This window comes from Physcomitrium patens, chromosome 3, assembly GCF_059467195.1.
Source record: "Physcomitrium patens ecotype Gransden chromosome 3, ASM5946719v1, whole genome shotgun sequence".
Classification (NCBI taxonomy): domain Eukaryota; kingdom Viridiplantae; phylum Streptophyta; class Bryopsida; order Funariales; family Funariaceae; genus Physcomitrium; species Physcomitrium patens.
This window is the reverse complement of record NC_143412.1, coordinates 22,178,784-22,201,573: the sequence shown is the minus strand read 5'-3', so window position 1 is coordinate 22,201,573 and position 22,790 is coordinate 22,178,784. Positions and strand designations below refer to the sequence as shown.

The 22,790-nt window shown below is 35.9% G+C and overlaps 3 protein-coding genes across 9 annotated transcripts; 2 read left to right on the top strand and 1 right to left on the bottom strand.

The window, feature by feature from the left end:
• Nucleotides 1–11,639: 11,639 nt before the first annotated feature.
• LOC112280076 (cytochrome P450 71AU50) lies at nucleotides 11,640–14,548 on the top strand. The gene is made up of 4 exons (XM_024515079.3): nucleotides 11,640–13,061; nucleotides 13,274–13,444; nucleotides 13,559–13,815; nucleotides 13,953–14,548. Exons 1-4 carry the CDS (start codon nucleotides 12,015–12,017, stop codon nucleotides 14,143–14,145), a joined length of 1,668 nt encoding a protein of 555 aa, XP_024370847.1. The 5' UTR covers nucleotides 11,640–12,014; the 3' UTR covers nucleotides 14,146–14,548.
• LOC112280077 (pyruvate kinase, cytosolic isozyme) lies at nucleotides 14,306–18,027 on the top strand. Of its 7 annotated transcripts, none has more exons than XM_073532961.2 (6): nucleotides 14,601–14,738; nucleotides 14,933–15,027; nucleotides 15,517–15,835; nucleotides 16,160–16,621; nucleotides 16,723–17,351; nucleotides 17,455–18,027. In XM_073532961.2, exons 3-6 carry the CDS (start codon nucleotides 15,566–15,568, stop codon nucleotides 17,645–17,647), a joined length of 1,554 nt encoding a protein of 517 aa, XP_073389062.1. In that variant the 5' UTR covers nucleotides 14,601–14,738; nucleotides 14,933–15,027; nucleotides 15,517–15,565; the 3' UTR covers nucleotides 17,648–18,027. The 7 variants fall into 7 exon arrangements, with proteins under 7 accessions (XP_090105353.1, XP_073389062.1, XP_073389061.1 ...); XM_073532960.2 differs by having other exon boundaries at nucleotides 15,512–15,835; XM_024515081.3 differs by having other exon boundaries at nucleotides 14,933–15,106.
• LOC141045219 (uncharacterized) lies at nucleotides 17,450–20,115 on the bottom strand. Its single transcript, XM_090249229.1, has 2 exons — nucleotides 20,016–20,115; nucleotides 17,450–19,126 (listed from the first exon to the last, which is right to left on the bottom strand). The coding sequence occupies exons 1-2, from the start codon at nucleotides 20,038–20,040 to the stop codon at nucleotides 18,759–18,761; spliced, it is 393 nt and encodes a 130-aa protein (XP_090105355.1). The 5' UTR covers nucleotides 20,041–20,115; the 3' UTR covers nucleotides 17,450–18,758.
• Between the last annotated feature and the right edge of the window lie 2,675 nt (nucleotides 20,116–22,790).

Genomic DNA, 22,790 nt, shown 5'->3' with positions numbered 1-22,790 from the left:
AGTTAGCTTGATCTTCAAGCTAACAACATGTGTGGTACATGGCAAACTTGTTGACCACGTTTCTAATCCAAAAAGTCAATTAAAGACACCTATGAAGTCAAAGCAATGTCTATGAAGCTTCTAGGAAGCTTCCATATTAAATACTATAGAATTAACTTACTTTTACCTACTTTTACTTACTTCCATCTATTTGTATATGTAATTACTAGCTTATGTGAGTATGTCTGTGATATCACCCTCCATTCTAGGAACGAGTTCCATGAGGAGCGGTCATCATATGTTGAGAAAATCTATAATGCGACAAATTATATTTGCCACATACTCTGATCTTTGTTCTCTTTGAAGATGATTGATAGGACCTCTCAACTATTCATAGTGTCCTATACTAAGGCACAAAGACCACCTAGTTATTTGATCATTGTTGAGGCTTTCATAACTTCCTTCAAATAAAATATTTGAAACACCATCAGGAGTTATTCCTACCTCTAGTAAAATCATTAAACATCGGGAGTCCCTTTTCAAATCGTGATACCAAACGCGTTGTATCTCCCCATCTATTCGAGGAAGAACATGTCATTCTTGAAGATCTTCATCTCGATTGCATCGTCTTGAAGGTTGTGACAATCGTAATGTCTCATCCGACAGGTCAGCAAATGAAGGCTCTTGAGTCGAATCCGTTGGTTGTTGGTTCTCCATCTTCTGAGCGTCACAACTACAAAGAAGCTATGAACAAGGATTGAAAATAGAATGTTATCTTGCTTAGATATTGTTTCTTTTATAAAAAAGATTTTCATGTGGATTTTGATGGATGTCGTCGATGAAAAGCCTCCACTGCCTTTGCTATATTTGCAAGATTCTTTATTGGCTTCCATGTGTGTTCACTAATATCATATCCACGCCAATGGACAAGATATTTTAATTTATTTCGACGTTGCCTTGAATCTAAGACTTCTTCTATTTCAAACTCTTCATTATTTTTCACTTCTATAGGAGGAGGTAGAGCTTGTCATCTTCTTGGTATGTCCGCTGTCTTGTATGATTCAAGAAGAGACACGTGGAATACTGGATGGATTTTTATTGACTCTTGTAGATGTAAACAATATGCAACTACATTGATTTGTGTAAAAATAGAAAATGGTCTAAGTCTTCAATAGTCCAACTTATCACAAAGACGAGTAGTCTTGATATTGTGACGAAGTAGCCATACCTTATCACCCAAGTGGAATGGTGGTTGTTCCTTTTGATAGACATCCGCATTGACCTTTTGTTGTTCTTGAGCCTCTTTTAACTGCGCCTTCATTGTTGCATGTAGCTCTGAAAAATGAATTGCCAAATCTTTCGCAACAAGATTATCAACTTTTGAAAAGTCAAAAGTATCAAATCGTGGATGATAACCATAATTAGCAAAAAAAGGTGTTTGTTTTATAGAAGAATGTACCATGTTATTATAAGCAAACTCTGCTAATAGCAAAAGAGTTGTCCAATCATCTTGTTGGTATTTAATAGTACATCTTAAATATTGCTCCAAAACTTGATTAACACGCTCCGTTTGTCGATCAGTTTGAGGATGGAATGTCGAAGATAGTTTTATATCCACTTTTAGAATCTTAAAAAGAATCCGCCAAAATCTTGATACAAATTGAGTTCCCCTATCTGATATAATAGCTTTGAGTAATCTATGATAGCGATAGATATTGTCAAGAAAGAGCTTAGCTGTTTCTTCACCTGTAATAGATTTTATACATGGTACAAAATATGCCATCTTAGTAAAACGATCTACTATCACGAATATAGAGTCATAAGAACCTGAGATTGGAAGATCCGTGATGAAGTCCATAGAAACAGAAGACTATGGTTGTTTTGAAATGGATAATGGCTGAAAAAGTCCAAAAGGTCGATGACGAGGAGTTTTTGATCTTGAACAAATATCACATGATTGTACAAAATCTTTGACTGCTTTCCACATTTGAGGCTACCAAAAATCCCTAGATATCAGCTCTAAAGTCTTATTATATCCAAAATATCATGCTGCTGGGAAGTCATGACGAGCTTGAAGAATACGTAAACATGCTTCTCCTTTTGGAACATATAGGCATCCTTCGAAATAGAGTAGGTTGTTCTTGAATTCAAATTTAGAGGGATCATGAGATTTAGAAGAATTATTCTTGATGTCATGAATAAGAGGGTCTGAAGACATACTTAATTGGACTTGCTTAAGAAAAGTTAAATCAATAGTTATTGTTGATTTTATTGCTCGAAGATGAAATTACTCCAGCTTCAAGAGAATTGTTCTTTGTTGCTTAAAAGCTGCATCTCCTTCTTTTGATATAAGATAAGAACGTCTAGACAAGGCATCTGACAAATCTTGTTATTTTCCTAGCCGATAAGTGATGATGAACTCGAATCTTCATAAAGACATGTTTCAACGAGCTTGACGATGATTTAATACACATGCTGACATACAATACTCGAGGTTCTTGTGATCTGTATATACGGTGATTGGATTGGAAGCGCCTTCTAGATAATGACGCCATTCTTAAAAAGAATCCACAATTGCAAGAAGTTCTTTGTCATCGATCTCATAATTGATTTTTGGTGCTGAGAATTTTCTTGAATGAAAGGCTACTGGATGAAGTTTGTCATCTATTCCCATTTGTGATAAAATCGCACCCAGAGCAAAGTCTAATGTATCTGTTTCCATAAAGAATGCTTTGGAAAAATCAACACGATACAAGATTGGTGCAAAAACAAATGTTGTCTTCAAAGATTCAAAAGCAACTTCCGCTTCTTGATTCTATTGGAGTTTGTCTTTACAAGTCAAATGTGTAAGTGGAGCTGCAACTCGAGAGAAGTCCTTGATGAAGATCCGATAGTAGTTCGCAAATCCCAAAAAGCATTGGACATCTCTTACCGTTTTTGGGATCATCCAATCTTCAATAGTTTGAACTTTCTTAGGATCCATCATAAGTCCATCATTTGAAATGATGTAACCTAAGAAATCGACTTGAGTAGTGTAGAATACACACTTTTTTATCTTAGCATAGAGTCTTGCATCTCTTAATTTTTATAACACACGACAAACATGAAGTTCATATTCTTCTGGATTTTTAGAATAGATCAAGATGTCATCTAGATAACAGACTACAAAATTGTCCAAAAACTCTCGAAAAACATCATTCATTAGATGTTGAAAAGCTGCTAGTGCATTTGTAAGTCCAAAAGGCATGACGTTGTATTCAAAATGTCCATACCTAGTTCGAAACACAGTCTTCCATTTGTCTCCTTCTTTGATGCGTACTAGATTATATGCTCTCCGAAGATCTATTTTTGTATAGATCTTAGTTTGATCAAGTGATCAAGAAGTCCAAATATTAAAGGTAGTGGATACCTGTTCTTGATGGTAAACTTGTTGAGTCCTTGATAATCAACACACATCCGCAATGACCCATCTTTTTTCTTCATAAATAGAATTGGAGCGCCTACCGGAGATTTAAAATGACGTATGAAATTCTTGGCTAGATTTTCTTCAATATACTCCTTGAGTTCAGTCAACTCATTTTGTAATAAACTATAAATTTGTCTGAATGGCAGTTGTGCTCCTTCTTGAAGGTCAATTGAGCAATCATAGGGACGATGTTCCAAGAGTGTATCCATATTTTTTTTTTCGAATACATCTTGAAATTCTTGATATTGGCTTGGAATGCCACTTGAAGTCTTTCCACCAGTAGAAATAGGTGTGGCATAAATAATATAAGGTGATTCTTTCATAGCAGCATGCAAGAAAGCTTTTGCACCTATAAATACGGGTTGAATTGAACTGGACTTATGACTCTCTACTTGATTAACTACACTGTTAGTTATACTTTTAGAGAAAGTAAGAATTTAGAAAATCCAATCTATTTGAGGATTGTATTTTTCTAACCATAATGAACCTAAAATGATTGGATTAGAGGGAGATCTAATAATATTAAATACTACAAAGCTATTATGACCATTGATTATTACTTCTATAGGAAAGATTTCGTGAGTAATATCTCCAAAAGTCAATGGACGACCATCTATGACTTCTACATGAAGAGGTTTAGTTTTCTTTACTAAAGATATGCTATGTCTTTTACTAAATTCTTCATCTAAGAAACACGTTGAGGCTCCTGAATCTAACAAGGTAGAGGCTTTGTAATATTTAGGTCCTAAAATAACATTCAATGTAAAACAAGGAGAGGGCTCTGAGGAGAAAATATGACCTTTACTAGATGTTATGTAAGGTTCCAGCCGCATAGTTCCTATTATAGCTAGACAAACTCGTTTTCCGACATATTGTCTTCTTTCATAACCATACTCCTTATTTTGTGATTGCGTCATTTTTTTGGACAATGTTGAGCAGTGTGCTTTGGTTCTCCACAATATAAACATAATCCTTCTTGACGACGACGAGTCTTTTCTTGCTCAATAAGAGGTTTGAAACATACTGCATCAATTTACATATCCTCTACTTCCAAATGTATGTATTGAAGAGGTGTTGGTGTTGCCATTGAATTACAATAACGTTGCGATCTACTTGTACAGTTCTCATATCGAAATTCAAAAAAGCGATTGTCGCACTTCATAGCAAATTTAATTGCTTGATTCAATGTTTTAGGATCAGGTAAGTTGAGCATTAATTTTTTTACCTCATATTGTAATCCGTAGAGAAATTGGCTAATAAGTGCAGCATCATCCCACTTGATATCAGTTGCAAGTTGACAAAATTGTAAAGCGTACAATGTTACTGATCGATTATCTTATCGTAAAATACGGATCTTATTGGTTGCAACATGAATTGCATCATGCTCTCCATACATAGATCGAAATTCTACTATAAAAGCCTCTAGATTATCTAATATTGGATCTCGTTGTTCAAGAAAAGATGAAAACCATGATAGTGTTGAACCTGAAAGAAACGTACCAATGAATCTAACTTGCGATCTTGGAGTTGGATAGCTTTGGGGTTGAAGTTCAATCACAAGTTATACTTGATTGATAAATCCTCAAAACTTGGATTTGGTACCATCAAACTTCTTGAGTAAGACAATTCTTGGTTCTCTAACACTGGAAGGACATTCCACCATAGGAGAAAGGACATGGTTTGGTGCAGATGTTGAAGCAGCTCCAACCATTTCTATATCTTTACTTCCAACCAATCTTGTTGCTCTTTGTGGTGGTAAATTGAGCTGATGCATCGCAAGCATTAACTCCCTCAATTACTCTTGCATTTGTGCCATTGCACTCTTCATTTTAACAAGTTTTGCCATGATAACTTTTAGAAAAGAGATGTCTAATATCACTCAAGACAAATAGAAGAGAGGATTTGAGAACAAAGAAAATACTAAGGTCCATATCAGTTTAGAAGAGGGTAATCTGCAACTTCTAATATGCTTATATCTTATCAAGAAAAAGGGATAATCTACTCTTAATCAAGATTAGACAAAGCTCTGATATTATAGGTGTACTCTTGTCAATCTGTCAAGGATAAGAACTCGATGAAAAAGCAATTCAGACAAGTGGGCCACATAGTTAGCTTGATTTTCAAGCTAATAACATGTGTGGCACATAGCCAACTTGTTGACCACGTTTTTAATCCAAAAAGTCAATTAAAGACACCTATGAAGTCAAAGTAGTATCTATGAAGCTTCTAGGAAGCTTTCATATTAAATACTATAGAATTAACTTATTTTTACCTACTTTTACTTACTTCTACCTATTTGTATATGTAATTACTAGCTTATATGAGTATGTCCATGACAACAACTTATTTATTGCTTCTTTACTTCAAGCTAAGTTTACAAGAGAATGCAAAGTAAGAATTCTATGAAGATAAATGTTAGAATAACTCTTTATAATAGATAGGATCTTTATTTCTATTACATTAATAAAGACACAATACTTCTTATCAAAGAATTTAATAAAATTACTAAAGTTGGTATGACAACCAATTGAAATTAAGTTTTGCTTTAGAATTGATATAACAAGAACCTTTAAAAGATTCATCCTATTAGTCATTTTTATGTATAAGTCACCTTCATCAATGCTAATAATCTTGTGAGATTGTCATCTCGTTGTTCAAATATTTCTTCTTACAATAGGTTTTAATGGTCTTAATTTCTCTTTATCTTTAATGACATGTTATGTGGCATCTTAATCTAAGTCTAATAGTTGTTTCTTTTTAAAATATTTAGAAATTTTGATAAATGCCACTTTTATATTATTAACATTTTTATTCATCAAGAACTTAGATTTCTTTTCTTCTTTGATAGTATTATCTTTAGAATTGTTTTTAAAATAATAAGTTATGCTATTTATCTCTTGTTTATATGTATGTTAATTTTTAAAGTATTGGTGGCAATATCAAGTGATACAGCTATGTTCTTCACATTTGTAACATCAAATTAGTATTAGAACTACATATCTTTGTTGTTGAACAAAATTGGATTGTATACAACTAACAAATTATCCTTGACATTTGTAAGATCTTCTTCTAAGATTATTGAAAGAACTTCTTTCACAATTTTTTCCTCTTCTACTTTGCATATTAAATCATTTGAACTAAGCTAAAAGAGCTTCAATACTAAATTGCTTGAATCTAACCTTTCTTATATGCGCTTTTGCTAAGAATTCAAAGGATACAAAAGTAAATTCAAATAGAACATATGTTGATGATATTGATTGAATTAGAGCTTCAAAGCTCAAAAAATTCTATTAAGCATTAGTTGGACTAGCATAGAATTACTAAAAAATTATCTAAGAGCACCTACTTAATTCTTAATATCTTTAATATTTCTCATGTATTCTTTATTGGCTTGTATTGACTTTCTATAGCCATATTGGTTGGCATTAATTCTTACTTGTTTATCAAACAATTTAAAGGTCTTTTTAATAAATACATTTTTATTATTATTTTCTAAATCTAATTCTTTTTGCAAGTATTACTCACTAGGTATATATTAAGTATTACTTCTCATTGTGTTAGAAGCATGGCTCACCAAATCTTTACTTTAAAGAACGAAATAAGTTTTGATACCATGATAATTGAAAAATAATCTCATGTTGCACACAAAGTACAAAGATACAAGTCTTTAATCTTACTTAGTACTTTTATTACCTGAGTTTAAGTGTACTTAAAAAATCATTGGAAGAGATCAATCAAATTAAATGAAGAATCATAATGCCTAATCCAACAAGTGTAACTTTAAGTGTAGCACACTAGTTATATTATATTGTGCTATATTCAATAGAATGAATGATTAATGCCATGTCATGACAAAAATATGATAATTAACTTGCTGATATTGTGGTGTGTTTCATTCAAAAATTTCTTATCCTACTTACTAGCAACTACAATGATTCATGTTCCATTTATGCAAAAACATGGTGGAAAAATGAATCCAACTTTCCAAATTATTGAACCCAAAAACATTGTGACTTTTGGACATGCATGGTTAGCCATAAAATCTAGCTAATGGTTTGTCGTACTTCTAATTAACCATAAAACTTGAAATTTATTTGGAGCATAAAACATTAGCCATCTTCTTCAGTAGTTCAGTGGACAAGATGAGCACATTTCTCAAAACGAATTTACTCATAGTCACACATGTCACAATAGATGTCGAGAATAAAATAAAATAAAATAACAAAATGTAAATGTGTGCATGAAGAATTAAAAGAAGCACCAAGATTGCATGCTACAGCAGAAAGAGAAGAGCCACTGAGGATGAGAATGGCAGAGACATCAAGTTCCACAGCATCTGATGACATATCACCACCATGGTGGACTCAACTAATCAAAGCACAAAAAGTGATTAAGAATTCAGTACACAGAAGCCCTACTTCCATTGACATCAAAAGTGAGGCAGTGCACTTACTGGCAGACAGATTCCAGCTTGTGAAGCAATACTGAGACTGTAAGCAAATATGGTCGTGGCAAGCTCTCCAGAACTGCACTCCATATCCTAAAATCTGCCGAATTGTTTGATATTATTGATATAACTCTGCATCAACGCATTATGGTGGGTGGCATAGATGGCACTTCACATGATAACAGACTTTGCTCAATATTTAGGGTTTGGAACAAGAGGTCCACAAATGTACCCAGAATTCAATGTAGATGATACAAAGAAAAAAGCCACGTGATTATGTAAATAAAAATAAAAATAAAACAGTACAAGGAAAATATTAACATTCACTTCTTTTGATATATACCACTCAGACAAAGATATAAAAGAAAAAAAATGTTGAAAAAATATATGAAATTTAAAATTTTAAAAATAAAAAATAAAATGGAAACCCACATCCCATACAAATCATGGGCAGTGACTATTCCAATGCAACTTGGGCAATTGAGGAACTAAGTGGCTAATTAGATACTAATTAGATACTAAGAAAGGATTAAGTGTAAGAAAGAAGACTAGTTACTTATTTAAACTAATTTAATTTGTAGCAGAACAAAGTGTTTTTTTTTTTTTTTTTTTTTTTTTTTAGTTTGATCAAATTTGTTAGAAAATAAGTTGGTACATCTCTAGTCCCTAAGATATTAGGATTATATTTTAGTAGTATTAAACTTTTAAGAATTAATAAAATTTAATTATTTTTGAATTATATGGATTTGCTCTAGTTTTTAAAAAGAATGAAGATTGTACATAAAATAATAATCAAAAAGAGGATCATGTCTATTATTTAAGAATATTATAATACATAAGAGTAATAAATATTGGATTGTTAATTGTAAGGTCAAAAATATAAGTTGAATAGAAGTTGTAAGCTTCTAGATTTAGGATTTAGCATTTAAAAAAACCAAAATAGTGGGAGCTAAAAGAGAAAAAATTTGGTGGTAAAAGTATTATCAAATAATAATGATTAAAAGATAAGGGAAGTCTTCTTCTTTTCAAAATTGACTAGCAATCACATAGTTATATTTCAGAACAAAAAACATTTCTTAATGTGCATATGGTATACTTATTTTTTATGCTTATTTTAGTAGGATATCAAATAGAATACATAAGTTTCAAAGTTAACATGCGTTAAAAAATATTTGCGCTTTAATAGATTTATAAAGTATAAAGATTAAAATTTGGATACTTGGCATAAGAAATTAAATATGTGGCTTTAGATCAATATTTTTTTAATCTACTTATATAATATAATCAATTATCTAAGTTTTATTTATTTGTATTCATAATATTATATATGTATCATTTATTTAGTATATACTTTGCAATTATAAAATATAACTAGATAATTAACATTTAGATAGAAAGTACCTAATTTTCAAAAACAACTTTCAAAGATTGAAATAATGTACATCAGTTAAACTTACTGTTTATAATTATTAAAAGCTATTTAAAAATAATCTTTATGCATTTTATTAGAAAAAATTAAATATGTATATTTGATTGAACTTCATATTATTTAAAAGGTAAAAATAGAAATATTTTAATAATATCTACAAGTTAATATATATTTTAATAATTTATTATCAAATTAGAAAATTAAAATTAATATTAATATTAAATTAAATTAAAAATTAAAAATTATTATATTTTATTTTAATATTTTAATATTTTTATTATAATTTTAATATTTTTAACATTAAACATGAGAACATCATACTTTTAAATATGTCATTCAATTAAGGAGGTTTCTTCAAAATAATTCTACTAAGCAAATGTATTTGTTGTTAAAGACATAACTATAAACAAACTAGTGAAAAAATAAAATCTTTGTTTTTCTTATTTTTTTTTAATAAAATATTAGACCTATTTGTAAAAGTACTTCTATTTTTTTTTTGTCTATTTTTATTTATTTAAGTAGTGTAGGTCTTTACAATATATGTTGTGCATTTTGTTTTTTTTGTTTTTGTTTGTTTGTTTGTTTGTTTGTTTGTTTGTTTGTTTGCGGTGCTAAAAACATATTTAAAGAAGAACATATGTTAGATTTCTCTCTACTTGCATGTATATTCAAATATGTATTTTAAAATTATTATCGTGCAATAAATAGTTTGAATAAGACTCTTTTCATTTACATGTAACTAAATAATGTCAATTTTTATTTTTAATTTGGTTGTATTGTTTTAGCTATGGAATCATGAAGACCTTTAAAATATCTAACTTCTTTATATATATATATATATATATATATGTCTAATATTTAAAATTAATATCTAATTTCAATAATTAAAAAAACTAATATGCACTTTATTTTATAAAAAAGTAAAAAAGTTTCTTTTTTATTATGATTGAAACATATGTGGTCCAAATTTAATGAAGCAAAGAAATACTAGCAAAGTAATACTAGAAAAATGTATTGTCAAGGACACAAACTAGAAGAAGATGCATAAACTCATGGAATTTGTGTCAAAAAGAAAGTAACAAAATAAAAGAAAGTATGTATATTCAAGGAAGAACTTGAATGGCTATTGCCAAAGATTAGAAAACATAAGACTCTTGAAACTAGACTAAAAGCAAGAAAAGAGTTAGGAGTGAGGAAGGCCTCACTCTTGCCTCTATATATACTACTTAATTAAGAAATACCTGGCAACATGCTATAGGACCTCTAATATGCTTCCAACTTGCATGACACATGTCTATTTGTAAGGCAAGTTTCCTAGGTGTGTGCCATATGTCCAACTTGTACTACAAGTGGTCAACATGTCGACATGTGGCCTCCTTGTTGGCCAAGTTTTCAACTTATCAATTGCCTATATACATGTATAAAGGCAAAACAACGTCTATGAAGCTTTTAAGAAGCTTTCCATAAGATATTATTATATTATTTCCTTTGACTTACTTCTACTTATTCTTATTATTTAGATAATTATCAAGATAAATATGTATATTTGTGACATGTATTCAACTTGGTGCATTAAAATGCTCTAAATAACATTAATTTAATCATCTTTATCTTTTCACTTTTTTAAAGTAGTACCAAAGTTCTTTATATAAATATTAATATATGATTATTTTAACACAAATTTAAATTTTATTTCAAAGACAATATTTGATACATGTTTGAAACATATGATTAAGGGACAACAAGAATAAAAACCCAATGTAACAAAAGAATTCCAAAAATTCCAAAAGTAATGTTCTTAATTTTCCATTCTTCAACACCAAATTAGAACATGACTATCTCAACAAATAATGCTACTAAACACATGAAACCCACCAAATTAGAACATGACTATCTCAACAAATAATGCTACAAAATACATGAAACCCACCAAATTAGAACATGACTATCTCAACAAATAATGCTACAAAACACATGAAACCCGTGTTATCAAATAAGACATTTTGTTGAATGCAAGCAAAAAAACTTTGTCTCTAAAAATAAACTATTCGACAAAGAATGACTTCATCAATGACATCGAGACATGGAGCAAATCATACTTTGATGTGCTGCTTCTTCGACCATTTCTAGCATTATCCGCAACCCTAATAAACAGACTAAACATGAAGAACACTGAACACGAAGAATACTTAACATGAATAAACTCAGTTTTCATTCATATTAATTAGCATGGTGTTGCCCTCGTGCGGGTCATAGCGCTACGGAGTCAAACCCTACGGCGCTCACTAAAGCTTCACAATTCTTACTTACTTTCGTGTTCATTCATGTGAGATTAATTAGTCCGGCAACTTTTGTTAATGGAATAGCGGCGCCGATTTTGACAATTGTAGCACCAGATAGCAGCTCCAGATAGCAGCTCCAGATTGATCACGCCACTTGTGTCTTTGCTGTCGAACAACGTCGCAATGTCTCCACAACCAACTGTTGCATGGATAGGGTAGCCTGCGCATTAGAATTGTTGCTGCATCGATGTGTACTCGATCTGTGGTACGACATCCACATGCTTTTCGTGTGGAACTAGTGATTTCCTCTTCTTGACGCCCTAGCAACTAGTTGTTACTCAATAAGGTAGTACATAAACTTCCGCAGGTTTGTTTCATGCGTTACATTCGATTGTGCTTGGAAAGCCGAGCATGGAGACGAACCCGCGGTCTATCCTTTACATGTTTCGCAGTTTGTTGGATGAGTTAGCGGACATGGTGTTCACGGTGCGCCGTGAGGTTGCAGATTGGAGTCATAGTTTCCCGCCCATGTCGTATGGAACCGCTGTCGTCGTTGGATTTGTGCTACTTCTACTACTACTCGTTTTTGGCTATTCAAGAAGAGTTGGAAAGAAGAAAACATTGCCACCAGGTCCCTTCGCGTTTCCAGTGATTGGCAACCTCTTCTTAGTGGGGAAGCACCCGCACGTAACGTTCGCTAAACTGGCGAAACAGTATGGGAACATCATGAGGCTTCACTTTGGAGCCGTTCCTGTCGTCATAGTGTCCGATGCAAACATGGCCAGAGAGCTGTTTTCTGTGCAGGACATGAAATTTGCATCCCGACCGATTTATGACCTTATGAGTACGGCTTACAAGTACATGAATTATGGTACCGATGAAGAGGTATCACTGGCAATCAGTGAGTATGGTCCTAAAGTGCGCGACTTGCGTCAATTGTGCACAACGGAGTTATTTACACAGCGGAAAATTGACATGAAAAAAAGCGTACGAGCGGAGGAGATTCAGCGGATGTTTGGGAAAATTAAAACGATGATAAGAGACGAAGAGCCCGTGGAGATTCGCCCAATTGTCAGTGAGTTTAGCTTGCGCATCAGCTGTCGGACAACCTTCAATAAAGCCTTTCTGAATTTTGAGAATCTTCCCTGGAGACCTGGGGCCCTGCATCCCCAGGCGTTCAGGAATATGGAAACAGAAAATACGAAGCTCCTTGGGGAGCACCAAATCTTAGACATGATCCCAATGCTAAAGTTCGTTTTAGAAAGATTTGATGTTTTTGGCATCAATGCAAGATGGAAGGAAGTGAGCGCTCTCAAAGAAGAGTGTACTAGGCCGGTTATAGAATGGTACCGAAAACATTCATCAGATGATGAATCGACACTTGACTTCGTGGAGGTTTTGCTTCGTCTTAGTGAAGAGGGGAAGTTATCGAAGACCTGCGTTAAGTCGTTAATTCTTGTAAGATCGCTGAAAAAAGATTCTCCATCTATGAATATTTCGGAGTAGGAGTGGCTGGTTGCAATTGATTTCCTCTGGTTTCCAAATTTCTTTGTCAAGGAAGAACCTTGGGTCCTGAAAACCATCAGTAACAGATAGTTGCAAGATTGATGCTAGTCTTTTGGAAATAGTAAGGCTCTAATGGCGGCTTAAATTTGTCTCATGCGGTGAAGGAACTGTTGACAGCTGGATCAGATACGATTGCTTCCGTTTTGGAGTGGACGCTTTTGGAACTTGTTCGCCATCCGCATTGCATGGAAAGATTGAGTGCCGAGATTGATGGATTTTTTGGCACTAATCGACCAGTAGATGAAGATGAGTTAACTAAATTACCGTACCTTCAGGTAATCGTATGTGCGCTTATTTCAGTGCGACCGAGGAATTGGTATCCCAGACTTCAATTGAACCTCCCTAGTTTCTATTTGCGGCCATTAACTTTGATGATGACATTCTTACAGGCTGTGGCGAAGGAAGTTCTGCGCCTGCACAATCCTACCACTCTTGGTATCCCTCACTCCAATATGGAAGAAGCGACACTGGCAGGGTACCACCTCCCTGCGCGGACAACAGTACTTGCAAATTTTTGGGCAATTAGCCGAGATCCTACTACTTGGGGACAGGATGCATTAACGTTCAATCCAGACAGGTTCCTTGCCTGCGATTTGAACGTGAATGGTACAAATTACGAGTATCTGCCGTTTGGAGCTGGAAGGAGGTAAATGCAAATGTTGCCTGAAAGTTGAAATTCCTTTATTTTTATTTTAGTCCCCTACAATTTTTATTTTTAAATGAGATCGAATCCATTAGTGTTGTTACATTCGCATTCGATTGTGTCATCTCCTTGTAATGCAGGATTTGTCCTGGACGCGCGGTGGCTATGAGGGTCTTGGCTGCGGCTATCGGCTCTTTCGTTCATGCATTTGAATGGTCAGCCTTGCCGGGAGTTGAGCTCAATGCCAATGAAGGCAAGGATGGGCTCAACATTCGACCAGAAACTCCATTGGTACTTAAATTAAGCCCAAGGCCTTCAGCCATGCTTTACTAAGCCCTCACTACTACCACCGCTTATTTTCCTAGCCTTCGAATTCATGCTCAATATGGCTCGTCGTAGAACACACAAATACAAGAAGGGTGCCAATGTGTTCACAGCTTGATCCAACGGGCTTGAATCAGAATCCTAATATCGTATATGAACTGTACAGCATGCATAATTGATATGTTAAGCCAGGCTTTCTGTTGTGATTGTTGCTGATGCAACTACGACGTCCGTATGTGAGGGATCCACGGCGATTATGATTGGTGAAATTGGCTAGCCGCAATGTTAAAGACGGCATGATCTCATTGTACGTGGTCATGGCTTGTACCCATGTCATTGATGAGGCTATTTGGCAAATAGCGAATTTGCCACAGGGCCCGTCATTTGAAATGTTATGTTTATTACTAAGTTCCATGCTTCACTCTAAAGATCCATCTTCAACTATATGCATAATTAGTTCAGATGACTGTACATTTTTAGTAAGTGAACCATTCTGTAGTAAGCACCCCAAGAAACCATCTGGATCTGAGTCCGTAACATACACTCTTGGTCTTAATCGCTCTTCACCAAATCCTTCACATGTTTCCTGTTTTGCTGGACAGGTGCTTCTTTCTCTATCATGAAACTACCCTTTGTAGCAACGTGAAGATCTGTCTGGCATTTCAATGAAATGATTGATAATCTCGTCCCAGTACATGGTCCTCCTGCCTCTGACGAGATGATGATCAATGCTTCAATTTCGCCCAATGCAGATCTGTCTCATTTGCGTGCATTGACGCGATTTTATTGATATCAGGTTCCAAAGAGACACGCAATACGCAAACAGGCTGGAGATTCTTGAGGGTGTCGGTATGGTATATCGAATGTGTCAAGATTGCTGGAGACTAATTTGTAAGATCTTTAGAGGCGGCTGATTGGAATCAGATCGGTGTTGCAATGGATGTGCAAGTCAGCCCTAAACAATGAACTCGTGAGCGTGTTGCTTTTCATAGCTGTGTCCAGAGCGATAATATGTAAAAAGAAAATAAATTAGGGTTTATAATCCCACGATCTTCTGGTAGGGGTTTTGATGTTGCCTCTTGACCTTCGGAACCCGGTTGCACTCAGCGACGCCACAACGAAGGTTAATCTCTTTCCAGGGCAGGTTCTGAGTGTGGCGTTGAAGTACGGCTTGTGCGTACCTGCATTTGATTCTTTAAACGATACTTCTGGAGAGGGAGAAGAGTTTCCCCTAATAAAAGCTGTAAAAATTAGAATTTCGGCTTGTCTTTCTTGCGTACCTGGTAGGCAATGTTCGTGAGGTGTCCAGCAGAGTCTTTAGGGACAATTGTAGACAATTGATTGATTGACCTCGCCAATCGATTGATTGTGGCAGTGCAGACCAAAAGTAGATAAAACTTAACTCGCAGCAGTTAGGAGTGCTGCCACAATGGCTGTGTATGAAAAACTGGACATAAAGGGCATTCTTGGAAGCCTAGACAAACCCATACAGGGTTTCTCGAAAACCAAGATAATATGCACGTTGGGGCCGAAATCCAGGGATGTTCCAATGTTAGAGAAGCTGCTTCGAGCCGGAATGAATGTTGCGCGATTCAACTTCTCTCACGGAACTTACGAGTATCATTCCGGGACACTTGACGCTCTCAAGCAGGCAATGTACAACACTCAAATAATGTGCGGTGTCCTACTCGACACCAAGGTTACAAAACCACGAACTCTACTCTTCATATGAAAAGAGCTTTGCAGATGATAGTTGGGTTGTTAAATGTTCCAGCAAACGTGATGTGGCAAGTAAAACCTACGAATGAGCAATGATAGTAATGAGAATGGATTTTGATTGCGTGGACTTTGTGTTCACCTTCTAGTATGAAACATCAGCTTGTGATGCACTGCATGTGATGAGGTGATGAGTTTGTTTAGGGTTATAATTACGTCAAGAATACTTTATCCGTATTTTAATTGCTCGTATTCTTTGAATCGTGGCCTCGTATCACTTATTTTATGTTCATGGGTTGGGAGATAGGGTCCTGAGATCCGAACAGGGACCCTGAAGGAAGGACAAGTTATTAAACTCATACGAGGTCAGGAGATTATGATCACGACAGACTACAAGCATGAAGGTGACAATACAATGATCGCCATGAGCTACCCAAAACTTGCTCAGGATGTAAAGCCAGGGAACTTGATCTTGTGCTCGGACGGTACCATTAGCCTCCTTGTGCTGGAGTGCGATACAGCAGGTGGGAAAGTGAAGTGTAGGTGTGAGAACACGGCAAGTTTGGGTGAACACAAGAATGTGAATTTGCCCGGGGTTATCGTCGACCTTCCTACCTTCACGCAGCGAGATATTGAGGATATTACCATATGGGGCATCCCAAACCGGATCGATTTCATAGCTGCATCATTTGTGCGGAAAGGAATCGATGTTATCAGAGTCAAGGAGATACTTGGAAGAGCATCAAAAACTATTCACATCATCTCAAAGGTTTTAAACTAAATTTTTCTAGCTATGTGCTATTGAACCTAACTTTGGTGGTGTCCAATCCTGCGCTGCCAAACATTTTTCAAACAATGTTGTGGATGTAGGTGGAAAACCAAGAGGGACTTCAGAACTTCGACGACATCCTGCGCGAGACCGATGCAATCATGGTCGCAAGAGGAGACTTAGGAATGGAAATACCCACAGAGAAAATTTTCTTAGCACAGAAAATGATGATAGACAAGTGCAACGGGAAAGGGAAACCTGTAGTGACAGCCACCCAAATGTTGGAGTCCATGATCAAATCCCCCCGACCAACTCGAGCAGAAGCAACAGATGTTGCCAATGCTGTTCTGGATGGCACGGATGCTGTCATGCTTAGTGGTGAAACTGCAAATGGCATCAACCCTGACGTTGCTGTGGGAATCATGGCCAGAATCTGTCGGGAAGCTGAAATGGCCATCGATTATGCAACACTGTTCAAAGACCTTTGTCGAAATGCTCCTGTACCAATGAGTCCTCTTGAAAGTTTAGCATCTTCTGCTGTTCGAACAGCCAACAAGATTTGTGCATCCTTAATTGTGGTACTAACTCGTGGGGGGACCACTGCCAGATTGGTGGCTAAATACAGACCCAAGGTTCCTATTCTATCCGTGGCAATCCCCGTCATGACAACTGATAGCATTGAATGGACGATCAGCGAAGAGTCACCAGCCCACCATAGCCTAATCTGCAGGTTCTGGACTTATTCCAACTCCCCTATAAAGATTAATGCAGCATATCTAGACACTTCCTTGGTTGGGATGCTGGAGGCTTAAGACGGATGATGTTTCATGCAGGGGCTTGGTTCCGTTGTTGGCAGAAGGCTCAGTGAAGGCAACAGACGCTGACTCGAGTGATGAAATATTGAATGCCGCCCTAGAGTATGCTGTGAGTAGAAATCTTTGTAAGGCTGGGGATTCGGTGGTAGCTCTGCATCGCTTAGGGAATGCCTCCCTCATCAAAATCATGGCGGTCCCAGACATCTACTAAAACTGCCTTGTTAAATTCCAAATCGAAAATATGTTTTAGGCATTGAGTATCAATTTCCAGTTCGGACCAGTCGGAGAGATGGATCAGATAGCCTAGCCTCTTCATTAATGATGACTAAAAGTAGAATGTGAAATTAATTTGTATTTTAGCGTGTTCTAGAAAGCTAAACACAAGCTGGTCATAACGAAAGACTCTCATGCTGATCCAGTATTTGTGTCTGGAAGGAGTTGCGGTGGTAAGTGATAGGTTCATAATTTAGAGATGGAATCACTGTACCTGCAGCCGTTGTGTGCTAGCATTCACTTAAGTCATGAGAAAGTATCCATGTGCCTGCCATGGATCTAAGCATAATGGGCTAATGAGAATACATTTTTTGGTTACGAGACTCTCAGTTACCATTGCAATGTTTCTCAAAGCAAAGACATCAAAACTGCTATTCCAAAATTTCTCGTGTATTTAGAACGCCAGTCACATTCTGTACATGGAGGATAATTTCGAATTAAAGATTAGGATTTCCTGCGGCCGAAGGATGCTACCAGACTTGAGCATGGACAGGGTCTGAGAAGAGAAGCTCTTCTGCAGTTTGGACCGCACTCGTTCGGAGTGAACCTATATGAGTGAGAGTCCATGTTAGCCATTCTTCCTCGTCACCTCTTGTGCGTGGAGGGTTGAACCGGTTTCGAAACTCGCTGGAACCGATGATGTCTTCCACTTTGCGGCCAACAAAAACAAGATGGATCTTGTTGTCACCTTGCAGCCGAGCCGCAATGTACACCACAAAGTACACGATTTTGTCATGATTTTGGGACCAAGACTCCACGCAGTTGCTGATGGCACCATTGGACTGGATGTTGAGGATAGCGCCGCAAACGGTAGCATTGATGTCCTCCGTGGATTGAGACTTGCACGTCTGGCCCAACTTCAGCTTGAGAAACGTCGCTAATTGTAGGGTGTCATTGATGGGGACGACGATCTCGCCGAGCTGGAAAGAAGATACTTGGGGGGCAACAATTTTCTCGAACTCGTATAGCAATCTCTCCCTGCACATCCAGTTTACTACTCCGTTAAATCATACATAATTTTTTTCTCTGTATACACATTTCGAACCTTTCTAATGAGCATGCAGAGCGCCATCATTTTGCAAATCAATCAAGCAAGAGTTTGAGAATTGAGATGGAGAAGAGTTCAGAACAAGCCTGTCTTCGATTGCCAAGTTCTCCTCACAAATCTGCACGCGATCTCGTAGCACTATTGGCAACAACAGGGATGTCGTCTCCAGCAACTGATCCGCAGCCTCTTCTTCAACCCAGCTCAAGCTGCCGATCAACCTTGTCATTTTCTCCCTCGCATGATCTGTGTCTTGGGTTCTCGAATGCGCTGACAATGTCTTACCAAAAAGTGCTTCGCTAAGGTATCTTCTTAAGCATTCACGAATGAGCGAAAAAGACGGCTTCAAGACCCACATGAGGATGCATTGCCCTGTCCGCAAAACAACAACCACCACCCTTACTAACCACATAAGGATTAGGTAGTAAATGCTTGACGAAGGCATCTTTGGCACAACGACCTGTAACTTTAACTCCAGATTGTGCTTCATCTGGCGGTGACCTCTCGATTCCAGAACACCCGGGGAACACATTGTGTCATCGGAGATCCTTGCTACATCAGCGGGTCGTTGTAAACAGCTCACTAAGTCGCGCTCCTGATTGAGCACGGAATCTTTCTATGTCGATGGTGATTTTTTCTCTTGCAGTGAAATACATTTACATACAATTTTCTTCCTCTGCAGTTTGCAAATCTTCAAGTGAAAATCTTCTTGCATCGAGATCTCTCCTGACCATCTAGCCAAGGCTCAGTGCACAATTTTGTTGGTTCTACCTCTGAATACTCATCTCCTCTCTTCAAGTTTGTAATATTTGCCATGGTGTACAGCCAGCTGTATCATATGGTTACCGAAATTCGCACCGCACGTCCCTTGCTGCAATTGCTTGGAGTCACGTTCAAGAATCGACTTGTTGATGCTCGCATGTAGTGCTAAGATATCCTACTACTTTCTCTTCGGTGGATCAACACAACTGACAGCAGCCAGTGCAGTAAGGCAAACGAGAATGTTAGCAGCGACTTGAGCGCAAGCTTCATGGAGGCCTGACATCGACAAACGGCTTAACGACATTCAATGAGCACCGACAAGCGTCACCTGCAGAAGGTATCAGTGACAACAGTTTTGCCAACGAAATCCGTTTTGCCTTAAGGCTGTTCAAGGTCCGACCTGGAAACACGCCCTCAGTATGTATTCAAGCGTGGCAATGTTGTCACGGCGTGGACTTGAGGCGTCAGGATTAGTATACTTGTTCATGGAGTTTCTTACCAAAATTGTCAAAGGCCACCCACATTGCACCTCGTCAACGATCTGCCCTCATTGGGCAAGGGTTCGCAAACCAGCTGAGATCAGCGTGGTTGCGATCGGCGAGGCTCGAAAATCCAAAAAAAAAAACAATAAAACAAAAAATAGAAACTAGGGCGACAGAACAGAAACGTTGCAGCAAATAGGTAGCGTAACATGAGACGCTGAACAAGAGCAGACACACCAGTCCCCGACGTAAGAACATAGAAAAAACAAAACACACTCTTGTGAACTGTATTACTGTTAAAATTTTATTAGCTCTGTGGCTGAAATATCTGTACTTAAGCTGCAGCACATGTTCATCAGGAGTCAGACAGGTCTAGCATTATCTCCCCCTAGCTCTCAATCAGCCTCTGCAAAAAGCACAGCTTATTGCACTCCATTCTTTATGGTTTTTTTTTTCTGGATACTTGTGGGATCCTCTCCCCTTGTTTCCCAGCTTTCCACTCCACTGGGCAAATGATTTGTGGACTTTTTCCAACTGCAGTGGCTGACGCACGAAGACAACATTGGCGTCAGCTTAACTCAGCTCGGGGACTGGCAAAGGCACAGGCACAGACGCCATGGTGTTGAATCTTGCTTCCTGTTGTTGTACGCCCTCACCACCACCACCACTACTACAACCAGGGGTAGATATAGAAACCCACAAACAAGCATGGAGGAGTGTGCATGTTTGTGGGAAGAGGAGGATCTTTCTCTTCCTCATCATCTGACATTGAGTGGCACAGAACCTGGGCCCCCTCACAATCTGGGCAATTTTTCTGCACTGCCTTGGAAGCAGCTCCCCTCCCTTCTGCACAGGCTGATTATTATTCTGCCCCTCGGGGTCAAATGCCATGCTTAATGTGTACGCTGCATTGCACTGTTGTGTATAATTGGTGCCACATGATCGACTTCCTAGGTGGTACAAAACTGTTACATGAGTACCTATATATATTTATATATACATATAAAACATGAGTACATCCATCCATCTATCTATCTGACTATATATATATATATATATATATTTTGGTTGATTGTATGTTGTGATTTTTAGTGACCTTGTGATGAACCCACCTGCTGGATTTGTGGTGTAGTCTTTGGAGGGAGGTTTCAGCTACCTTGAGAGTCTTCACATGGTGAGGGTTTATCTGGTTGCTATGCAAGGATTTGGAAAATATAGGCTCTAGTAAGGCCCCATTTGCTGTGTCAGAAGGCAAGATTAGGGTCTCCCAGAAGCTTTTGTTTTGACCAATTTCTACTTATCCGAAAGACACAATATTTGTGAAACTTTTACACCTTGTTCACTGAAAATGTTTTAAAGAAGAATCATTAGATATGTACCTATATATATATATATATATATATATCAAGAATGGGATTTCTTGTGTTCTTAGGGTTCATATTTTTAAGAATAAGTATTTGTGTAATTAGAATTGATTTAGAATAAATTACATATTCGTTCAAGTCCTTATTAGAACCAAATATTATCTTTTAGTTTGGTACTTTTTACTAAAATAAATTATAATTGGATTTAAATATAATTGGATTTAATCTTATGTGGTTTTCAAATTGTGCAATATAAAAATAAAATTACATTGGTAACTCCTTTAAAGTACACTAATTAAGTACTTGGATAATATGAAAAAAAAATTGAGACAATAATTATCATTTTTTAATATATAATTTAGTTAAAAAACTAAAATCCTTCTTATTTTTTGAGCTAAAGTACTAGAAGTTGCAAGGAACAAGGGGGAATGAAGGGGGTTAGGATGAAGAAGGCTAGAAACAAAGGGAGGGGGAAGGGGGGGATGGAAACAAGGGGGGTGGAAATGAGGCCCATGATTCTAATGATAATTTTTGGAGATAATTAATTTTTTTAATTATTACTAGATCATCAATAGGGTGGATCATTTTAACATTTTTCTATATAAATATGTAAATATACATAATAACATTAACAACTATATAATACTAAAAGGTGAAACCACATCTATGAATATTTTTTTGTATTAATTAAATAAAATTTAAATTACAAATTTTTAGATTATATGTTTTAATTTTATAAAAAAATTAAATTTTTTTCTAAATTTTTATTTTTTAATATTTAGAATTATATTTATTTATTTATTACTATTAAATTATAGAAAATATCGTTCTTCCAAATGAATTTAAATTTTTATAAATATTGATTATATGAGAAATTTGTGAAAGTCTGCATTTTAAAACTATTTATTTAAAAAAATAAACCTATTTTTATTAAATTTATGATTATGATCATTTGTATATAATAATTTTAAATGTTACAAAGAATTATTTGTAAAAAGGTTTAAACTTATTTTTAAAAAGATATAAAGAATGTTTGTAAGTGCATGTTCTTTTACTTGTGAATTGTAATTGATTTTTCAAAATTTTTATATATTAATTGTAAAAACACAAGGATTCACGTATATATATATATATATATATATATATATATATGTATATATAATATAAAAGATAATAGATAATATGTATTTGGTGGTAAAACATTTTAGTACTACTCTTAACTACTTTTTCAATTATTTAATGAATAGATCCTAAAATTTAGAATTATTTTCATACTTGTTTGTATCATAGTTTTTGGAATTGATTCAAAATTTCTTATGTAATCATGCAAAATTGACATAATAAAATAGAAGATTCAAGTTTCTTTTGATAGTAAGTGACATTTTATTTTATTTTGATTTTTCCACAAGAAAAATAGTTAATAAAGCC